Source organism: Vulpes lagopus, chromosome 2 (genome assembly GCF_018345385.1).
Source record: "Vulpes lagopus strain Blue_001 chromosome 2, ASM1834538v1, whole genome shotgun sequence".
NCBI classification, from domain to species: Eukaryota; Metazoa; Chordata; class Mammalia; order Carnivora; family Canidae; genus Vulpes; species Vulpes lagopus.
The window spans coordinates 80,263,566-80,280,602 of NC_054825.1; the positions used below are offsets into that span (position 1 = coordinate 80,263,566).

The 17,037-nt window shown below is 43.2% G+C and overlaps 1 protein-coding gene across 1 annotated transcript; it reads right to left on the reverse strand.

The window, feature by feature from the left end:
- Positions 1-6,921: 6,921 nt before the first annotated feature.
- Positions 6,922-14,609, reverse strand: LOC121485732 (transmembrane and coiled-coil domain-containing protein 5B-like). Its single transcript, XM_041746453.1, has 11 exons — positions 14,571-14,609; positions 13,672-13,821; positions 13,223-13,340; positions 12,854-12,904; positions 12,278-12,346; positions 10,910-10,966; positions 10,359-10,418; positions 9,734-9,798; positions 9,072-9,147; positions 8,787-8,830; positions 6,922-7,264 (listed from the first exon to the last, which is right to left on the reverse strand). Exons 1-11 carry the CDS (start codon positions 14,603-14,605, stop codon positions 7,066-7,068), a joined length of 924 nt encoding a protein of 307 aa, XP_041602387.1. The 5' UTR covers positions 14,606-14,609; the 3' UTR covers positions 6,922-7,065.
- Positions 14,610-17,037: the final 2,428 nt, after the last annotated feature.

A 17,037-nucleotide genomic window follows, 5' to 3' on the forward strand; every position in this document is an offset into this window, starting at 1 on the left:
GTTCTTCTCATTTAGGACCCTGAATATATCCTGCCAGCCCTTTCTGGCCTGCCAGGTCTCTGTGGAGAGGTCTGCTATTACCTTAATATTCCTCCCCATAAAAGTCAGGGACATTTTTTCTCTTGCCCCAGGTGATCTCTCTATTTCCTGGACCTGAATGCCCGTTTCCCTTCCCAGATTCGGAAAGTTTTCAGCTAGGATTTGTTCAAATACATATTCTGGCCCTCTGTCCCTTTCGGTGCCCTCAGGAACCCCAATTAAACGTAGGTTTTTCTTCCTCAGGCTGTCATTTATTTCCCTTAATCTAGCCTCATGGTCTTTTAATTGTCTCTTTTTTCCTCAGTTTCCCTCTTTGCCATCAACTTGTCTTCTATGTCACTCACTCATTCTTCCACCTCATTAACCCTCGTCGTTAGGACTTCTAGCTTGGATTGCATCTCATTTAATTGATTTTTAATTTCTGCCTCATTGGATCTAAATTCTGCAGTCATGAAGTCTCTTGAGTCCTTTATGGTTCTTTCTAGAGCCACCAGTAGCTGTATAATAGTGCTTCTGAATTGGCTTTCTGACATTGAATTGTAATCCAGATTTTGTAACTCTGTGGGAGAGAGGACTGTTTCTGATTCTTTTTTTTGATGTGAGGTTTTCCTTCTAGTCATTTTGCTCAGTGCAGAGTGGCCAAATCAAGTTGTATTGGGAAAAGGAGAAAAGGAGAGAGAAGGAAAGAAAAGAGAAAAAGAAAAAAGAGAAAGAAGAAGAAAAGGGAAAAAAGAGTAGAAAAAGAGAAAGAAAAAGAAAGAAAGGAGAAAAAAAGGGGGGTGTGGTGGGGAAGCAATCAGAAATCAAAAAGAAATAAAGGAAAAAAACACAAAACAGAACAAGAAAAAACAAAAAACTACGGGGGAGTATCTTCCGATTCTGTATACTTTAAGTCCCTTGACCTCCCCTGGAACTGGTCCGTCCAGCTGGTCTTCTGGGGGAGGGGCCTGCTGTGCTGATTCTCAGGTGTTAGCACTTGGGGGAGCTGCTCTGCCCCTGCCTGGTGCAGGGCTCAGTGGGGGTTGTTCACCCCGTGAGGCCCCGGGAGGAAGCCACAGTGGCGGGCCCAGCTCTGCAGCCCTGGAGTCAGCTCCCGCAGTAGCTCCGGGGCTCTCTGTCTGCAGGGCCTGGAGGCTCCGGGGCGGGGCCGCTGATCTGCTCAGCTCGGGGCAGGAGCGTCCTCGCTGTCCTGGGCCCTCCCGGCCTCTGCCTGTCCCGGGGGGAGGCCGGATCCTGGGCTGTGTCCCAGCACCCTGTGCTCCGGGGCCTGCGCCCTTGGATTCGTGCTCCCGCCCCGCAGCCCCCTCCGCGGAGCCGCCGCCCGAGCCCCCCGGAGCTGCTCCGGGTCCCGCCGTGCGCGCTGCAGCCCTTAGGGAGCTCGGCGCATCTCCCGGGGCGCAGGTGCCTGTTAGTGTCCCCAGGAGCCTGCGGGCATCCCCGCCCTCCTGGGTCCTGCTCCAACTCCCTGCGAGCCCCTTTCCGCGGGGAAGGTTGGTGCAGCTCCTGCTCCTCCGGGACGGGGCTCTCCTGTCCTGGGGACACTCTCCCCGGCCTCAGCCCGGCTCCTCGAGGGGCCCCTCCCCCTTGGAGGCCTTTTGTGTCTTTATTTCTTTTTCCCCGTCTTCCTACCTTGATAGAAGCGCGGACTCTTCTCACTGTAGCATTCCAGCTGTTCTCTCTTTAAATCTCAGGCCGAATTCGTAGATTTTCAGGATGATTTGAAGGTTATCTAGGTAATTTGGTGGGGACAGGTGATTTGGGGACCCCACTCTCCGCCGTCTTGCCCCTCCTCCCCCACCACGAACATTTCAACTGGGCTTTGTAAAAGAGCAACCTGCAGGGGACAATGGCACCCCTGGGATGGGTTGGATTCCCCCTGAGTCCAATTTTGTAATACTAACAGCTGTTACATGAGAGTGACATGGCTATGTGTGAGAACTAAAGCTTTTATATGGGCTCCTCAAGAGCCACTCCAGGCAAAGCTGCTGTTGTTGGAGTCATCATTCTAATAATTACTTCAGGTTCCCTATTATGTCCTCAATTCAACACTCTCACCCACCTGCAGGTGACAGTGGCTTTAATATTTCTTTCAGCACCCCCCCCCCATAAAATCCAATTCTCCCATCCTGTATTCATACTAAGGTATGAATGGCCCATAATACCTTAATAAAGCATTACTCAAGGCATTTTTAAATTTTAATCATTTAACTAGAGATATAATTGAGCTCCAAAGTAAAATTTAACACAGTGACTAGAATGATAGATATTGGGTCTCTATAGTAACTTTAAACAAATCATAGAGGAGAGAGGAAAATAAGTAACTGATTATAATGATGGATTCAATAGTTCTGCTAACTAGCAGGCTAGTATTGGATCTGGAGATGATTACAAGGGTCTTTATTACATCTGAGACATGAAAGACAAATGTCCTGGGCGAGTTAAGACATGGCCGGTGAGCCCTGTTTCTGCCCTTTGCTAACTGGATAATCCCAGGCAATTCACTAAACTATGAAATGGAGACCATATGGAAGTATCTAGCACAGTGTCTGCAATACAATAGATAATCAATAAATGTGCTATTGATAGTTCTAGGCCCCAATTAAGCCAGCATTTATACTTCAGAGAAGTTTTGGAGTTACCTGTAACTTTGATGTTGAGTTTGGAATCTACTACAAAATCAAGAGTCATTGAGAGCCTAGTTTATTGCTTATTTCTTGAACTATTCCCCCTTTCTTCTCCTCTGCCTTCCAGTACATTGATTGAGCAGTGCCTAGCACATAGTAGGAGCTCAATTAATGTTTGTTGAACTAAGCCTTTACACCAGACTTCCTTACTCATTCTTAAGAAATACTGTTTTTTTCTCAAGATATAAGAATTACAGGAGCATCACCCACCCAGACTCTTGACAAGGAGAAGTGATGGAAGTACTTCCAGTTTGCAGACGGTTCTTCTGGGAAGCAGGAGAGGCCAGGAAAGGGTTAAGATTGATCCCTGGGAGGGTTGAAGCCTGACAAGCTTGGAGGTTACTGAGGGCTGAGAGCTGTTTCTCACTCACACAGAGACTTGAGTGGAGGAATTCATAGAATCAAAGAAATATAAGTATGAATGATCTTAGAAAGCACCCAGAAATCGACCTCAGACCCAGGAAGGATGTGTGGCTTGTATAAAACCAGACAAGTAACAAAAAAGCCGGGTCCAGGGTCCAAGGCTTGACACCTTATTCAGTGATTTTTCTCAAGACAACACTGGAGTTGGTTAAAAAAAAAAAAATGCATTTTTAAAAAAATTTTTTAAAAATTTTTATTATTATTATTTTTTTAAGAGAGCGTTTCCAAAACTCTGTTTGGAACAGGAGAAATGAAATACATCACTCCTTAGGGCGTGGGGTATAATGTTAACTGATAAGGGTCCTATTTCACATCAGCCTTCTCTATCAAGGAAATTGATCTTTTGCATGACAAAAAGGATAGTCTGAGTTTTAAGATAGGTGAGAAGATATAAGGAGAGTACCTAATCCATTTAATTGAATTCAAGCCTCCAGACCGGAAGAAATTCCATTTCAAAATACTAAAAGAACTTGAGGCTGTTTTAACAGGCTCCTGAGGGAGAGAGTGATTAGCCACCTTAAAGGAAGGGTTAACCAGCTGCCTGGGGTTAACAATTATTACAAGGCCAGAGGCAATTTCACACCCAAGCCTCCCTGTCCAGCAGTTTGTACTCTACCAGGTGACTCTGGCATCTAAACAGACTAGTTTAATCCTTCATACAATCAAGGTTTTGAATGATTGCAATGAAGCAACCAAACCAACAAAATGAAATTTAATAGAGCACATGGTAGATCCTGCATTTAGTATTATCTTTTAATCTGCACAAATACAAAGCAGAGGAGATGTACAGTAAAAATAATTCATGTTCAAAAGGTCAAGGATCTTGACTGAAGGGCGCCTTGGTCAGGCGACTGAATCTTTGTTTTTTTTTTTTTCAAGCGACTGAATCTTGGTATTGGCTCAGGTCATGATCTCTGGGTCATGGGATGGAGCCCCAGGTCAGGTTCCCAAAGCTCATCAGAGTCTACTTAAGATGCTCTTTCTCTATCCTTCTGTCTCCCCCTAACCCCCATGCTCTCTCTCTCTCAAAATAAATCAGTCTTTTTGAAAAAAAGGATCGTGGTTGACTCCAAGTATATGTCTTTGATACAGCTGCCAAAGTGGCTAAAGAACTCTTGGGAAGCATTAATTGTTCAGAATAAAGGAGACTTAACTCTGGGAAATGAACTAAGGGTGGTGGAAGGGGAGGTGGGCGGGGGGTGGGAGTGACTGGGTGGCGGGCACTGTGGTGGGCACTTGACGGGATGAGCACTGGGTGTTATTCTGTATGTTGACAAATTGAACACCAATAAAAAATAAATTTATTTAAAAAAAAAGAATAAAGGAGACTTGAACTACTGTACTTTGTCAATCAGAACTCATCTGCAGTATCCTGTTCAATTCAGTAGGTGTCCAGGGAAAGGTAAAGAAGATAATATAATTCTAGAAGCCATGTCATATGACAACTTGAAGGACTGACAAATATTCATTTGGAGAACAGAAGACTGTTCAGTTTTAGTGACTTAAATATGACAGAAGCCGTTATTTTACTGTGTGGCTTTATAAGACAGAACTAAGATTAATTACTAGATAAAGGCAAACTTTTATGTCATATAAGGGAATAGAAACTCATATTGGTTGAATACCCACCATGTGCCTTTTGCTGTGTTGAGTGCTTTGTATTATTTTGTTCAAATCTTTCAGAAATGGATGGATTTTTGGGGGGTGGTAAGATTCCCGTTGCTGGCAGTCAGATGTCCAGCTCAGCACTGCTCATGTATGGCAGCAGTGACCTCTCTTCTGCTTCTCAGACTCGGAAATACCATCCAGGCCCCTCTGGAGTCAGTGTCCTGCTTAAAAGCAGACTCTCTGGGTGGCAGAAAAGACCATTTGTGCTTTTGCAACGTAGATTTCCAGGATAGCGTCAAGGTTCCAAGTCCCCACTGGATTGCTGACTGCAAGTATTGGGCTACTATGTCCTTATTTTCCTAAGCTCCTATTTCTTAGCCAGTCTTCAATGTTGGGTTGCTCCCACGTCTACCTAAGATGTGTCTGTGGGAAGGGTTGGGCACTAGAGGAGAACCTGGAAGTTCCATAAACTTCTGAGGTTTGCATGTCTGGAGATGGCACAAAAAGTAATACTCTGGATATAGGTTTCTTGGCCAATTGCAGCCATTTTCTTCACATATACCTATAGTCTTAGAATCACTCCAATGCTGAAACCCTTCAGCCTAAGGAATGCTTCTGGCCAGTGAACAGTATCAGCCAAGATCCTGGCAGAACCAGAATTCAACTTGGAGGATTCCACTGAAGAGTTTAGTGAGGGGACCATCATAAAGGTGTATGATCATGGGATCAGCAGAACTTCACATGCACCAGGCACATTCCAATGTCGAGGCCGTGTACCTGCTATCTCCCCATCAGCTACACCACCACCTCTCTGACCCCCCAAAGCTCTCCATCATCCATGTGGCTTCCTCATCTCATTCAGGTCTTGGCTATAACACTACCTTCTCAAATGAGCCTTGTAGCTGCCGCTCCTCATCCCCTTCCTTCTCCCCAACCTAACTTTTTATAGCATCTAATATCATCTGATATTTCTCTATTTTAATAATTCATTATTTACCTCTATTCACTAGAATGTGGGCAGAGAGTTTTGTGTGTTTTGTTCATTGCTATAATCCCAGTGCCTGAAACAGTAACTACCCGGTCCAAGAAAGAGTCTCAATAAGCATATGTTGAATTGATGAATACTAATTGTACTTATTAGAGCTCACAGAGGGAATCACCCAAGAGGGCACCTGATCCATCCTTTGCTTCAGCTGGCTGATCACACTCCTGCCCTTTTAGGGGAGGCCGGCTGTAGTGAAAGAGCTTTTATATTGCCACGAGAGGGTGCTGTGGATCAGTTTTTCATTTTTTTTTTTTTGGAGTCCTGAGACCCTTAACCCTCTCCTCCCTGAACCCCCAAAGAAAAGGTAGGACAGGGTTGTGTCTACAGCCAAAGCAAACATACAGTGTGTCTCTGCCATGAAATGCAGTTAAAACCTGTTAAAATCTGTGTCAAGAATGGTGTTGAAAGGACAGAAGGTCATCAGAAAGCAAGAGTCTGAGGAATGTACAGGTGGGAGGAGACGCCAAAAGTACAAGGAGCATTTGCAAGAAGACAAGTAGAGCAGTCTCAGGTCCTGCAGGATATCGGAGGAGACAATATGGGAGCGATGGCATTTGAATTAGGATTTGAATGATAGATCGGTGCAAAATTGTGTTCTGCTGATTTTACACACTACATTTTACTTGTCATTTCAATTTTAGGGTAATTTTCTTGTCAGTTGAGAATGAGTAACCATCAGTGTACATGAGAAAAAAACAACAGGTCAGCTTTTCAGGACATCTCACCCCCATAATACATAGTGAAATATAAAAATAAAGGAGCTTTAGGAAGGACATGTGTTGTTAAAATATTTAATGAAAGCAAGTCTTATACCCACCTCATGATTCCTCAGTTGAACAGCCTTTGTGCCCACCCCAGAGGAAGTGGAGAATGTTACAAATGAAGAGATAATTTTTTTTCCCTCTACTGTGTTTTCAGTATGGAGCAGAGAGTAGAAGTATTGGGAAGGTTTTCTTTTCTTTTCTTTTTTTTTTTTTTTTTAGGTTTTCTTTTCTTAAAACAGGTGGAAACTGGGAATGTCTAATGAGGGCCCAGGACTCACAGACCAAATTCACAGACCAACACAGTGAACTCTGGTCAAACATATTCTTTATTTAAAAGAGAGCCACTCCAAAGGGAAAAGCAAGGGAAGAGAATGAAATGAAGAGGTCAGATGTCCAAGTCAAGGCTCCCACTTCCTTCTTGGTCCATCCGGGACTCAGGGCTATAGCCATGTCCCCCCTTTCTCCGCTGGGTACAGCGTGGAGCCCCTCACGTCACTTTAGCCTAATGGGGTAGAACTTCTTCTACCTCTAGAGTGAGGAAGGGAAATAAGACCTCCCTCAGCCTCTTCAAGGTGTCCCTGCTCATTGCCATGGGTAGGGCATCCACAAGAAGGTCTGGATTTATGTACTGCAGGTGGAAAAGTATATAGCCCAGCAGCCTAACGAAGATCATGACCATGAAGACAAGACACCTGAAATGTCTGCAAAGAGACATTCTTGGTTAGCCTAGGGGAGAGAGAACAGCCCAGGACCCAGCTTTGGGGGTGACACTCACACTCATAAATAACTGAATTGCTTTCTTCAGGGCAAAACTGATGGAGAATAAAGACACAAAGGATGAGGGGAGGGGATAGGGAATAACAGAAAAAGATCCATGGAGTGGTTAGAAACTGCATATGGCTTTCCTGACATGTAAGCCCTCTGGCAGAATAGATGTCTCCATAGAAAAAGTTGGAGGTGCAAAAGGAGATTTTCCAGGTAATACTTATGTGGCAGGCCTTTTGGAGGTTGCCAGAAAATGTTCAGGACTATGAGTCTATGAGTCTCATGACCAGTAGCCTTCCTCGGGTTTATTGTAGGAAGCCATTCTAGAATTTGAAATAAGATTGGGACATTTCTGACATTAATGTCCAGGCAAAAATCATTAGGATATGTTTTTTCTAAACATCAAGTGTCAAAAGAGACCAAGTTAAACAATAAAAGATGTGCGTGCATGTGTGTGTGCGCGTGTTTTCTTGTGTGCCCCAAGAAAATTTCACACTGAAATCTCGTCTAAGGCCTTCAGTCTTCAACTATATTAAAATGTCATAAATTGAAGCTCTTCATTAAAGGGCCACATGGAGCATTTCAGAGTTAGTCTGCTTGTTTCACAGAGTTCAGGTGATTTTTGTTTTCTAAAATTTTACAGCTGGGCAGCCTTGGTGGCGCCTCGGTTTAGCGCCACCTGCAGCCTGGGGTGTGATCCTGGAGACCCTAAATCGAGTCCCACGTCAGGCTTCCTGTATGGAGTCTGCTTCTCCCTCTGCCTGTGTCTCTGCCCCCCTCTCTCTCTCTGTCTCTATGAATAAATAAAATCTTAAAAAAGAATAAAATAAAATAAATAAAATAAAATAAAATAAAATAATAAAATAAAATAAAATTTTACAGCCACCTGGGTGACTTAGTTGGTTAAGCATCTGTCTTCAGCTCAGGTCATGATCCCAGGGTCCTGGGATGGAGCCCCAAGTCCCCAAGTTAGGCTCCCTGCTCAGCAGGAAGCCTGCTTCTCCCTCTCCCTCTGCCCCCCTTCCCCTCTACCCCTCTGTGCTTTTCTCTTTCTTTTTCTCAAATAAATAAATAAAATATTTTTTAAAAATTTACAGCCTATAGTAAAAGAACTGAAAGAATGAGTGCACCCTGAACTGTCTTTCCAACAAAGAGTATAGCAGAGATTACCAGGTTCAGGATCTGAAAAATAGAAAGGAGCACACCAAGAACCATAAAAATGGAAATGCAAAGTAAAATGCAACCTGCAGCCTTCATCTTGAACAAATAGCTATTTTTTCCAGCCACCAAGTTCTGCTTAACTCTGATGCTGGGGAAAGAAGGAAAAATCTGGGGCTGCCTGATAGTTTCTTGTTGGTGGGTATATTTATCCTTATTCCTTATGTCCTTACCAAGTCACTCACTTTTATAGAGCAAATGTAGCCTAGACCAGATAAAAGCCAAGATTCTACCACTTACCTGTACCAAAAGATTCTCTTCTGTTTCTTAATGATGGTCTTCTCCTATGAGAAGCAAGAAAAGCCACAGATGTGCCTGTCCATGCGGTCACAGAGAGACAGTGTAGCAGGGTGGCTAAGAGCCACTGGGGTAGCTGCCATACGGTATGGAACAAGGCACTGATCTTCATTATGTCCTAACTCTAGGTTTATTAAGAAAAGGGAGGGGAATGCAAGGAGCAGAAAGAGAAAAGCCAGGGGAGGGATGGATGAAAGAAAACTCAAACGTGGGACAAGGAAAACTTACCATGTTGCTTTGGATGGTCTCTACCAGAATTGAACCAGGTTTCACTATTTGGGAAGAGTTGTTCTGGGCTTTGAATCTGGGTGAAAAAGATCAGATCCAAGAAATATATAACTCATCTGAGGAGCTGATGAAAGGTGCTTTTCTAAGCCATGCAACATCTATGATTTATATCCTGGATTTTTTATAACACTCAGTGTTTAACAATCAAAACTTATAATGGCTCAACATACAGAGAAACTAGCAAAGTGTGGTCCATTCTTAAGGGAAAAGACAATCAATGAAGAATAACCTGACATAACCCTGATGTTGGGCTGAAACTGCAGAAAGTCTTACAAATATATAGTCACTTGACTTATAAAACAAGGCACCACTGAAAATGCATGTTCTCTTAAATAAATGGTGCTTGGTCAATTGGCTCTACACAGAAAAATCATTATCTTGATCTCTACCTCACACAATAGAAGAAAAACAAATTCCAGATGAATGCAAATCTAAGTGTAAAAGGTAAAATAATAAAAAAAATTAGGGTAAAGCATAGGAAAATAATTTTATGACCTAAAGTCTAAGAAAATAAAGCTGGTCTGAGAAGCTTTGTCCCCTTCCAAGATGTCCCGGGAACTATCACTGCAGTCCCATTGGGGACATCATTTTTCCAAACTTACACTTCTTTTTCAAGAAGCAGCACCTCTTTTTCCTTTTCCATCTGCCTCAGAATTTCCTGGTATTTCTTCCCATGGAAAAAAAAATTGTTAGAATGAAGAATTTCCCCATATTTCATTTCAATGTCATTGATGATTCTCCTAAAGTTATCCCTAATAGTCTAAATGGTGCATGCATGAGTGTGCACACATGAGTAGGGAAATGTTCTAATAAAAATTGAGAGATACTGGGACTAGGTGAATATATATGAAAAGAAAAAAAAAAAAGAGTTCCTTCTTTGAATTCTGCTTGTATTCAAATCCCAGCTCTGATGCTTACAATTGTGTTCCCAGAGCACATTACCTAACTCCCCCAAACCCCAGTGTCCTTGATTATAACAATAACATCCCCATAGTTTTATTGGACAAATTAATGGAGAAAAATACTGTATGTTGAGAGCTTAAAAACAATGTATGTGCCAGTGCCTGGCACAAAGTAAATCCTTAACATATGTCTGTTTTGTTGTTTTTGCTGTTGTACAAAAGGCATTTTGCCCAGTGGCAGATTTTAGCCTAATGAGAAACCAAAGAACCCCTGGCTTTGGAGAAATTCCACCTCTGCTCTGACTTGCACCCGTAGGCAGCATACCTTTATGTAGTGGGCCTGGTCCTCACAGAGCTGATGCAAAGATTGGTAGTCACTCTCTATCTAGAAAGAAAAGAAAATTAACAAATCTCATCAGAACCAAGCCTAGGCTGCTCCTGGGGACCCTAACTGGTGCATTGGACATTTCACTGATAACCTAGCAACTTCTTACTTTAAAGGCAAACAAGCACATCACAGAGCAGTGATCTAATCACTCATGGACATGGTATAATTTTGAGCAAAACAAAAATTCTTGGCTCAGGTTGTCGTATGCCTGTCAGGGGAAACAGCAGGAGAGGTATCAGTGCACTTAGGCTTGGGATTCAATGATAGTATTTTGAATAGTAGAGATAAAAGGGTGTTTAAGAAATGGTGAAACCACTATTTCTAATATAAGTTTTCTTTCCCTTCACCTGCATGTGAATCAAAAATTCATCCACCAGATTCTTGCTCCTCCCCATCCTGTGCCCCAAGCTGTCCTGTTTCTAAGACCTTTGGGGTTCTCTGCCATTTATATACTGGACAGACCTTCCATGAGGAGAAACTGCCTCTACCTTGAACAGCTCCTTCTCTTGCTTTGTGCAGGATTCTGTTGACTTTTGTAGTCTCACCTGGAAGACAGCCGAAGGTGAATAGCATTGTCTTGTGGAAAGCAAATGGGTAGTGATCACCCTCTTTCCAGACCAGCAAAGAAACATGATACAAATAGCTACCCTATATTGAGGGATTGAAGACACATTGTAATAATCTGGGGTGGGTATTATCATTAGCTCTATTTGTTAGATGAGAAGACAAAGGCAAGAAGTTAAGTGCTTAACTTTGAAAGTCACACAGTGGCAGAGCTGACCTTTGTGCCCTGGTCATCTGACTGCCCAGTCTCTGGGCCTTACCATCCTCCTTCCTCTAGCCCAACTGACCAAAGCTCATGGGCCTCTTTCTCCCTCTTATATTCCATAAGGTGTACTCACACACCTTCTGAATCACAGAGCAAAAAAGAAATCTCATGCCTCCCTTTCAGAGAAAAAAAAAAAAAGGAATAATAGGGCTCTGGCATGGTAGGCTCAGCCAAATTGCCACATTCACCATGTAAATCTGCAGAAAAGTTCCCAACAGGGTATCTGTCTGTCCTCTGTTGGGCATCTAGTTCATTCATTCATTTATTCATGCATTCATTCAGCAAATATTGAGTATCTACTATATGCCAAGCACTGTTTTTAGGCACTGGAGAAATAGGAGTGAACATAGATTAAAAACTCTTGCCCTCATTGGGCTTACCTTCTAATAGAAGAAAAAAAAAATAAACTAAATTTCAAAAATAAACTTTTTGGGGGGAATCCCTGGGTGGCTCAGTGGTTTAGTGCCTGCCTTCGGCCCAGGGCATGATCCTGGAATCCCGGGATTGAGTCCCGCATCAGGCTCCCTGCATGGAGCCTGCTTCTCCCTCTGCCGGTGTCTCTGCCTCTCTCTCTGTGTCTTACATGAATAAATAAAATCTTTAAAAAAACAAAACTTTTTTGGCCCATAAGGCATGGGTTGGAAAATGAGATAAGATTACTGACATATCTCTGTATAATTATGGAAGTTAGTATTCTCATCTTACTTGAATATCTGTATTGGGTGTCATTCAGACCCTAAGCTTCTTGGCAGGCCCTCATGTGCTTCAGCACGTGTGTTCTAGTGACTGATGGGTGTTGAGGTCTCTGGAGCAATCCCCTCAACTTTGATGGCATTGAAGTTACCTCTGCAGTTATGTGACTGATCATGTCCTGACTGTCACATGGGCCATGAGGTAAAAGACACTGGCTCATTCTGATAAGCACACAGACATACCTAGCTTGGGAGAGTCCTTTGAAAGCAGTTCCTCCCCAGACCTAGACTTGACACATCCCCCAGAAAATCTCAAGGTTTGCTTTTCTGCTCACCTTCAGTTCTGCCAACATCTGCTTTAGGGTTTCTTTATCAAGGCCATCATTCTTACGTCTCCTTGAAATCTGAAATACCACCCCCAAAAACATGAACTGAGTGGGGCCACACAGACATAAAAAGCTGGGCTAGACTTTGGGGTCTCAGGGCTATGGAATGATGATTAATTAACCTAGATCCCAGATAGAGTGTCTCCTTCTTGCTTATGGGAGCCGCCTAAATCCAGGGTGGCTGGTTAGACCTTTTTTGTTCCCATAGGCCATGAAAACAACTATACAAGGAGCAAGGAGGAAGAGGGGGAAGAGACAAGAGGGCAGAACAATTGGGGGAGGGAGGGAAAAGTCTTTTCTCCTATAGTCCCTTAGTTCTCTTATCAAATCTGTAATGCCAGGGAACAAGTCGGGGTGTTAATCAGAGTTTGTCCTAAGAAATTGAGTAGGCAGCAGAGGATAGGGAGCACACACATTTAGCTGGTTGCTCCTTCTTGGGTCTTTCTGACTAGAGAGTTCAGGGGTTCATACTATTCTGTCAAGATTCCTAAGAAGTGAACCTCTTTCAAGGGTGGCCCTCTTTACCTTCTTCTGAAGCTCCACCACATTCCTGCTTAGAATCTTGTTACTTTTTTCCTGTGGAAAGGAAGAGGTAAAGGGGATAAACTGCTCTGCTTTTGTACTTTCCCCCTCCCTGGGTCTCTAAAATATGGTCTGGGGATAATGTATGGAGGGGGGGAGAGGAGTGGGGAGTACACTCTGGCCCCACACAGAGGACCTGGGAAGAGAGCCCAGGCCTAGGAAACCCCATGCCAAACGCTTCATTCTCAGAGCTTTCTCCTCTGATTTCTCCAGACATAGCAATGATCATGGATGATAATCCCCTGAGGAAGAGAGCAGCAGCTGACTGCAAGCCAAATGCATCACATGGTCCTTTTCTAGACACCTTCTTACCAGCTTTGCTGTCTCTGATTCCAGGTTCCTCAAGATTTCCTCCTTCTCAGATGTGATATGGTTCAACTCCTCCCTCTCATTGGCTCGTCCTAGTGACAGGGCAATCTCTCCTTCCAGACTGCAAAATACAGACACCTAGATGTGGATCGGTCATAAGGAAGCTGCCAGGAACCCAGTTTAGAAAGCCAAGGTCTCAGGGAGCCAGATCGACTCTCAAACACAGTGGCAAATACAACATCAGCCTAATGTGGGAATTTAATGCAAAATCGATACATAAAGCTTCTGGGGACATCACAGGTCATGCTTCAGTATTTAACACACCAAGATTAAAAAAAAAACACACACACCAAGATTTATCAACAAAAAAAGGAAACCTTCCTCCCACCTTCTCTTTATTTTAAAGACCATTCAGTTGAGAAGCCCTTTCCTCTCCAGCTGCAAAGCCTGACCTTTGAATAGCTTCTTCTTTCTCTTGAATTTTTCTGAGAAGAGTTTGATTTGCATCATCCAGTCTTTGCAGGTCCTTTTCAAGGTCTGAGTTCAGGTAGTCAAGATTTTGTTTGGTGACTTCTAATTTCGGTATTTCCATCATCCCCTGTCTATAGGAAAATCATCTTTCTTACTAAATTCAGGACAGGAAAACAGAGGAGCCCTAAGATTTCCCCTGGTAATCTCATTCATCCTCCCATCTTCTGCTATTACTCTAAGTAGCCCTATGTTGTAATTTTCCATGAGAAATTGATTTCTACAGTGTTTTGCATAGAATAAATTCCTGGAGTCAAGTCACATTTTAATTTTAAATTTTATAAGTGAAAAAAAAATAAATAAATAAATTTTATAAGTGGAACCCATTAAAACACAAACACTTTACAAAGCAGAAGAATATTTTTCATATGAATAATTATGCTCCAACTTACTTATTTTTTAAACTTTTATATGGAACGTGCAGAATCCAAGTTATACCTTTAAAGCATTTAAAGATCTGTGAGGGTGAAGGGATTTCTTCAATTCCCTTTTGTTACAGTCTCCTGAGGAATTTATGCTGCATATTTTCTATCCCAGTCAAGTAGGCACACAGGCCAGGTAGGGGGCAGGGGTGGAAGTGGATCTTTTCTCCAAATAAGATTGACTTGCTTTTTGAGGCATTAGCGGTTTCTGAAAAAACCCCACCATTATTAATATGAAGAGGTCCAAAGATCTGAAACTACAGTCTTTTCTCCCCTTGAAGGCTGCTGGGCCTGAGGAGATAATGTTCTACATAATGGAGTTTCTCTTCCTTGCTGGATTGGGGCACATCCTTCCCATAGCAGCTCCTCTACTGAACTTTTTTATCATCCTCATTACTTACGCATCATCCAGTGGGTCCGGTCCAACTATGTCCATTGTAGGTCTCCTAAAATGTCAACACACATTTATTATGGAAACGTAGCCCCTAATGTCTAACCTAGTAACATTGCCCTACATTGACCAGGCAAGACAGAGCCAAGAAGAAACACATGCCTCCTGAACCCTCCTGCTTTTTAGGACCAATTGCAATGTTTTACTAAATTCCAGTAACCCAGATTGTGTTTTAACTTAAAATTGTGTGTGTGAGTGAATCCCACTGGAGTTCAGAGATCTTTTTGTTTTCACATTTTGGCTACCTTTCCCTTTCCTGGCCTGCATATTTCTGGTCACAGGTAAAGCGCTAGGGGTGCTCAAACTGATGTCTATTAGCAAATGCACTCAGAGTTTACTTCTTACCCAGATCTCCAGGGAAACTTAGGGAAAAAAATTGTGAAGAGCCAGAGGGTGCCATAAAGCCACCAGCCTGGTTTCTAGGTCTATTGCCATCCAAGTTCTAAGAAGCCCTGGATGTTACAGGCTGAGTTGATTCTGAAATAGCAGCAAAAAACAACAGGGTGGGCAGCAGGATACATCTACCAGCAGGGACTCCCAGAGATGGTGTCTCCTAACCACTGCCCCAATACTAAATAAAGTTCAGGATGGAAACCAACCCAAGAAAAGTAGAGTTCCAAACGACCCTCTCCTTTCATGTTCCATTTTCTATTCTTTTTCCTCTGAAGCTTTTTGGCTTTAATTCTCTCTTTAATTCCTTCTCTCACCTTCTTCCCTTTTCATTACTCCCCTGCATTTTTCTCTTTTTCCTACTCTTTTTACACACAAGGCATGCCAGCCTTTGATGATGCCCTCGAACTCACCCTTCTCTTCCCAACTGAGATTTCTTCAGTTCCCACTGAGATTTCCAACTGATTGTCAGAACGTCCAGAAAAGGTATCTCCTTGCTGATTGAGTTCTCCACATATCACCAAACCTGTCCTCTCCAGTGGGGTGGGGCAGCATGTCATAGTGGGTAGAGGTGAGGAGGTGGCAACAATTCCACGTCACCCTTGTAGGCAGCATGGGAGCAGAGTTCAGAGCTTCAGGGTAGTTTAAACCTCTTCCTACACAGCAATGACATCTATACAACTCATTTTTTTTTAAGATTTTATTTTTTTACTCATTAGAGACACACAGAGAGAGAGAGAGGCAGAGACACAGGCAGAAGCTTCCTGAGGAGAGCTTGATGTGGGACTTGATCTCTGAACCCCAGGATCATGCCCTGAGATGAAAGCAGAGCTCAACCACTGAGCCATCCAGACATCCCTATACAACACATTTCTTGACACAGCATAAATCCCTTCTGAAATGGCAGTCAGCTCTGTGGAACCCATTTCTTTATTTCCCCAAAGACTGAGGCCTGGTGGCAGCTGAGATCACTCTGGTTTCTCTTCCTTCTTTGACTACTTGTGATATGTGTGCAGGCTGCTGCACCCAAATCCAAATTATGCATTTCTCTTGAAGGCATCCAAGAGCCATGAAGTAGGAATGTCTAAGAGCAGGCTAGGAGGAATCAGGGATGTCTTATCTATGAGCCAAACAAGCCCTCACTTTCACCAAGTTGGATTCTTGGGGCTACAAAACAAGCTCCTTTATTTTACTTGAACCAGCATTGTCAAGACACTGGGAAGGAAAGGTCTGATGTTTTAAAGATGGAGCATATAGAAGTGCAACAGGAAGAAGGAAAGAGGAGTGGTAGGTCCAGAAACCTGATTCTACCGCCTTCTTCAAAAGTCCTCCTATTCTGAGGCCTTAAGTTACTGGAGCACTAGATGGGACTTCATATGCCAGTGGCCCTCTGCTAAGCAGTTCTAGATTCTCTGAGAAGATGAGGCAGTATACAGACCTGGAGAGATACCAGTGAAGGTGTGTACTTGGAGCTCAGATCTGTCCATTGCTGTCCCTTATATTCAATGCACTCTCCCAAGGGATATATATAGCCTTTCCCAGCAGAATTGTCCTAATCTCAAGTCCCTGGCAAGGTCTTACGGAACATGCCACTGTCTCTCCAAGAAAATATCTCTCCCACACAATAATATCTGTCAAAATATCCATCCTTCTTAGCTCAGTGCAAATACTGCTGCTTCTACACCTTCCCAGATAACATGCCTGCAATCCCAGGAGAATGAATCCCTCCAACCTCTGTTGTCCTTTTTTGGTATTTTATGTTGTTTTTTGGAATGTGCACACATTGGTTTTTACTCCACAATTGGGCTATTAACCCCTTGAGAGAGTGTGTTTTAATGGAAGCCATTTGGATTTCCTTCCCCAGTTCTGCACCATTTACACAGAATTCAATGGGCATGGTGCCCCCTGGAGTTGTTCAAGAAGGGGGTGGCTTTTGGGGTGGCCTGGGTGGCTCAGCGGTTTAGCACTGCCTTTAGCCCGGGGCCTGATCCTGGAGACCCGGGATTGAGTCCCACATCAGGCTCCCT

Bases quoted from the DNA above. Each gene is read 5' to 3' on its own strand.
- LOC121485732 (XM_041746453.1), bottom strand. From the start codon at position 14,605: ATGGACATAGTTGGACCGGACCCACTGGATGATGC. The intron at 13,822-14,570 runs GTAAGTAATGAG...ATTTTCCTATAG, and splicing joins CCGGACCCACTGGATGATGC to ACAGGGGATGATGGAAATAC. The intron at 10,967-12,277 runs GTGAGCAGAAAA...GCTGTCTTCCAG, and splicing joins AGATGTTGGCAGAACTGAAG to GTGAGACTACAAAAGTCAAC.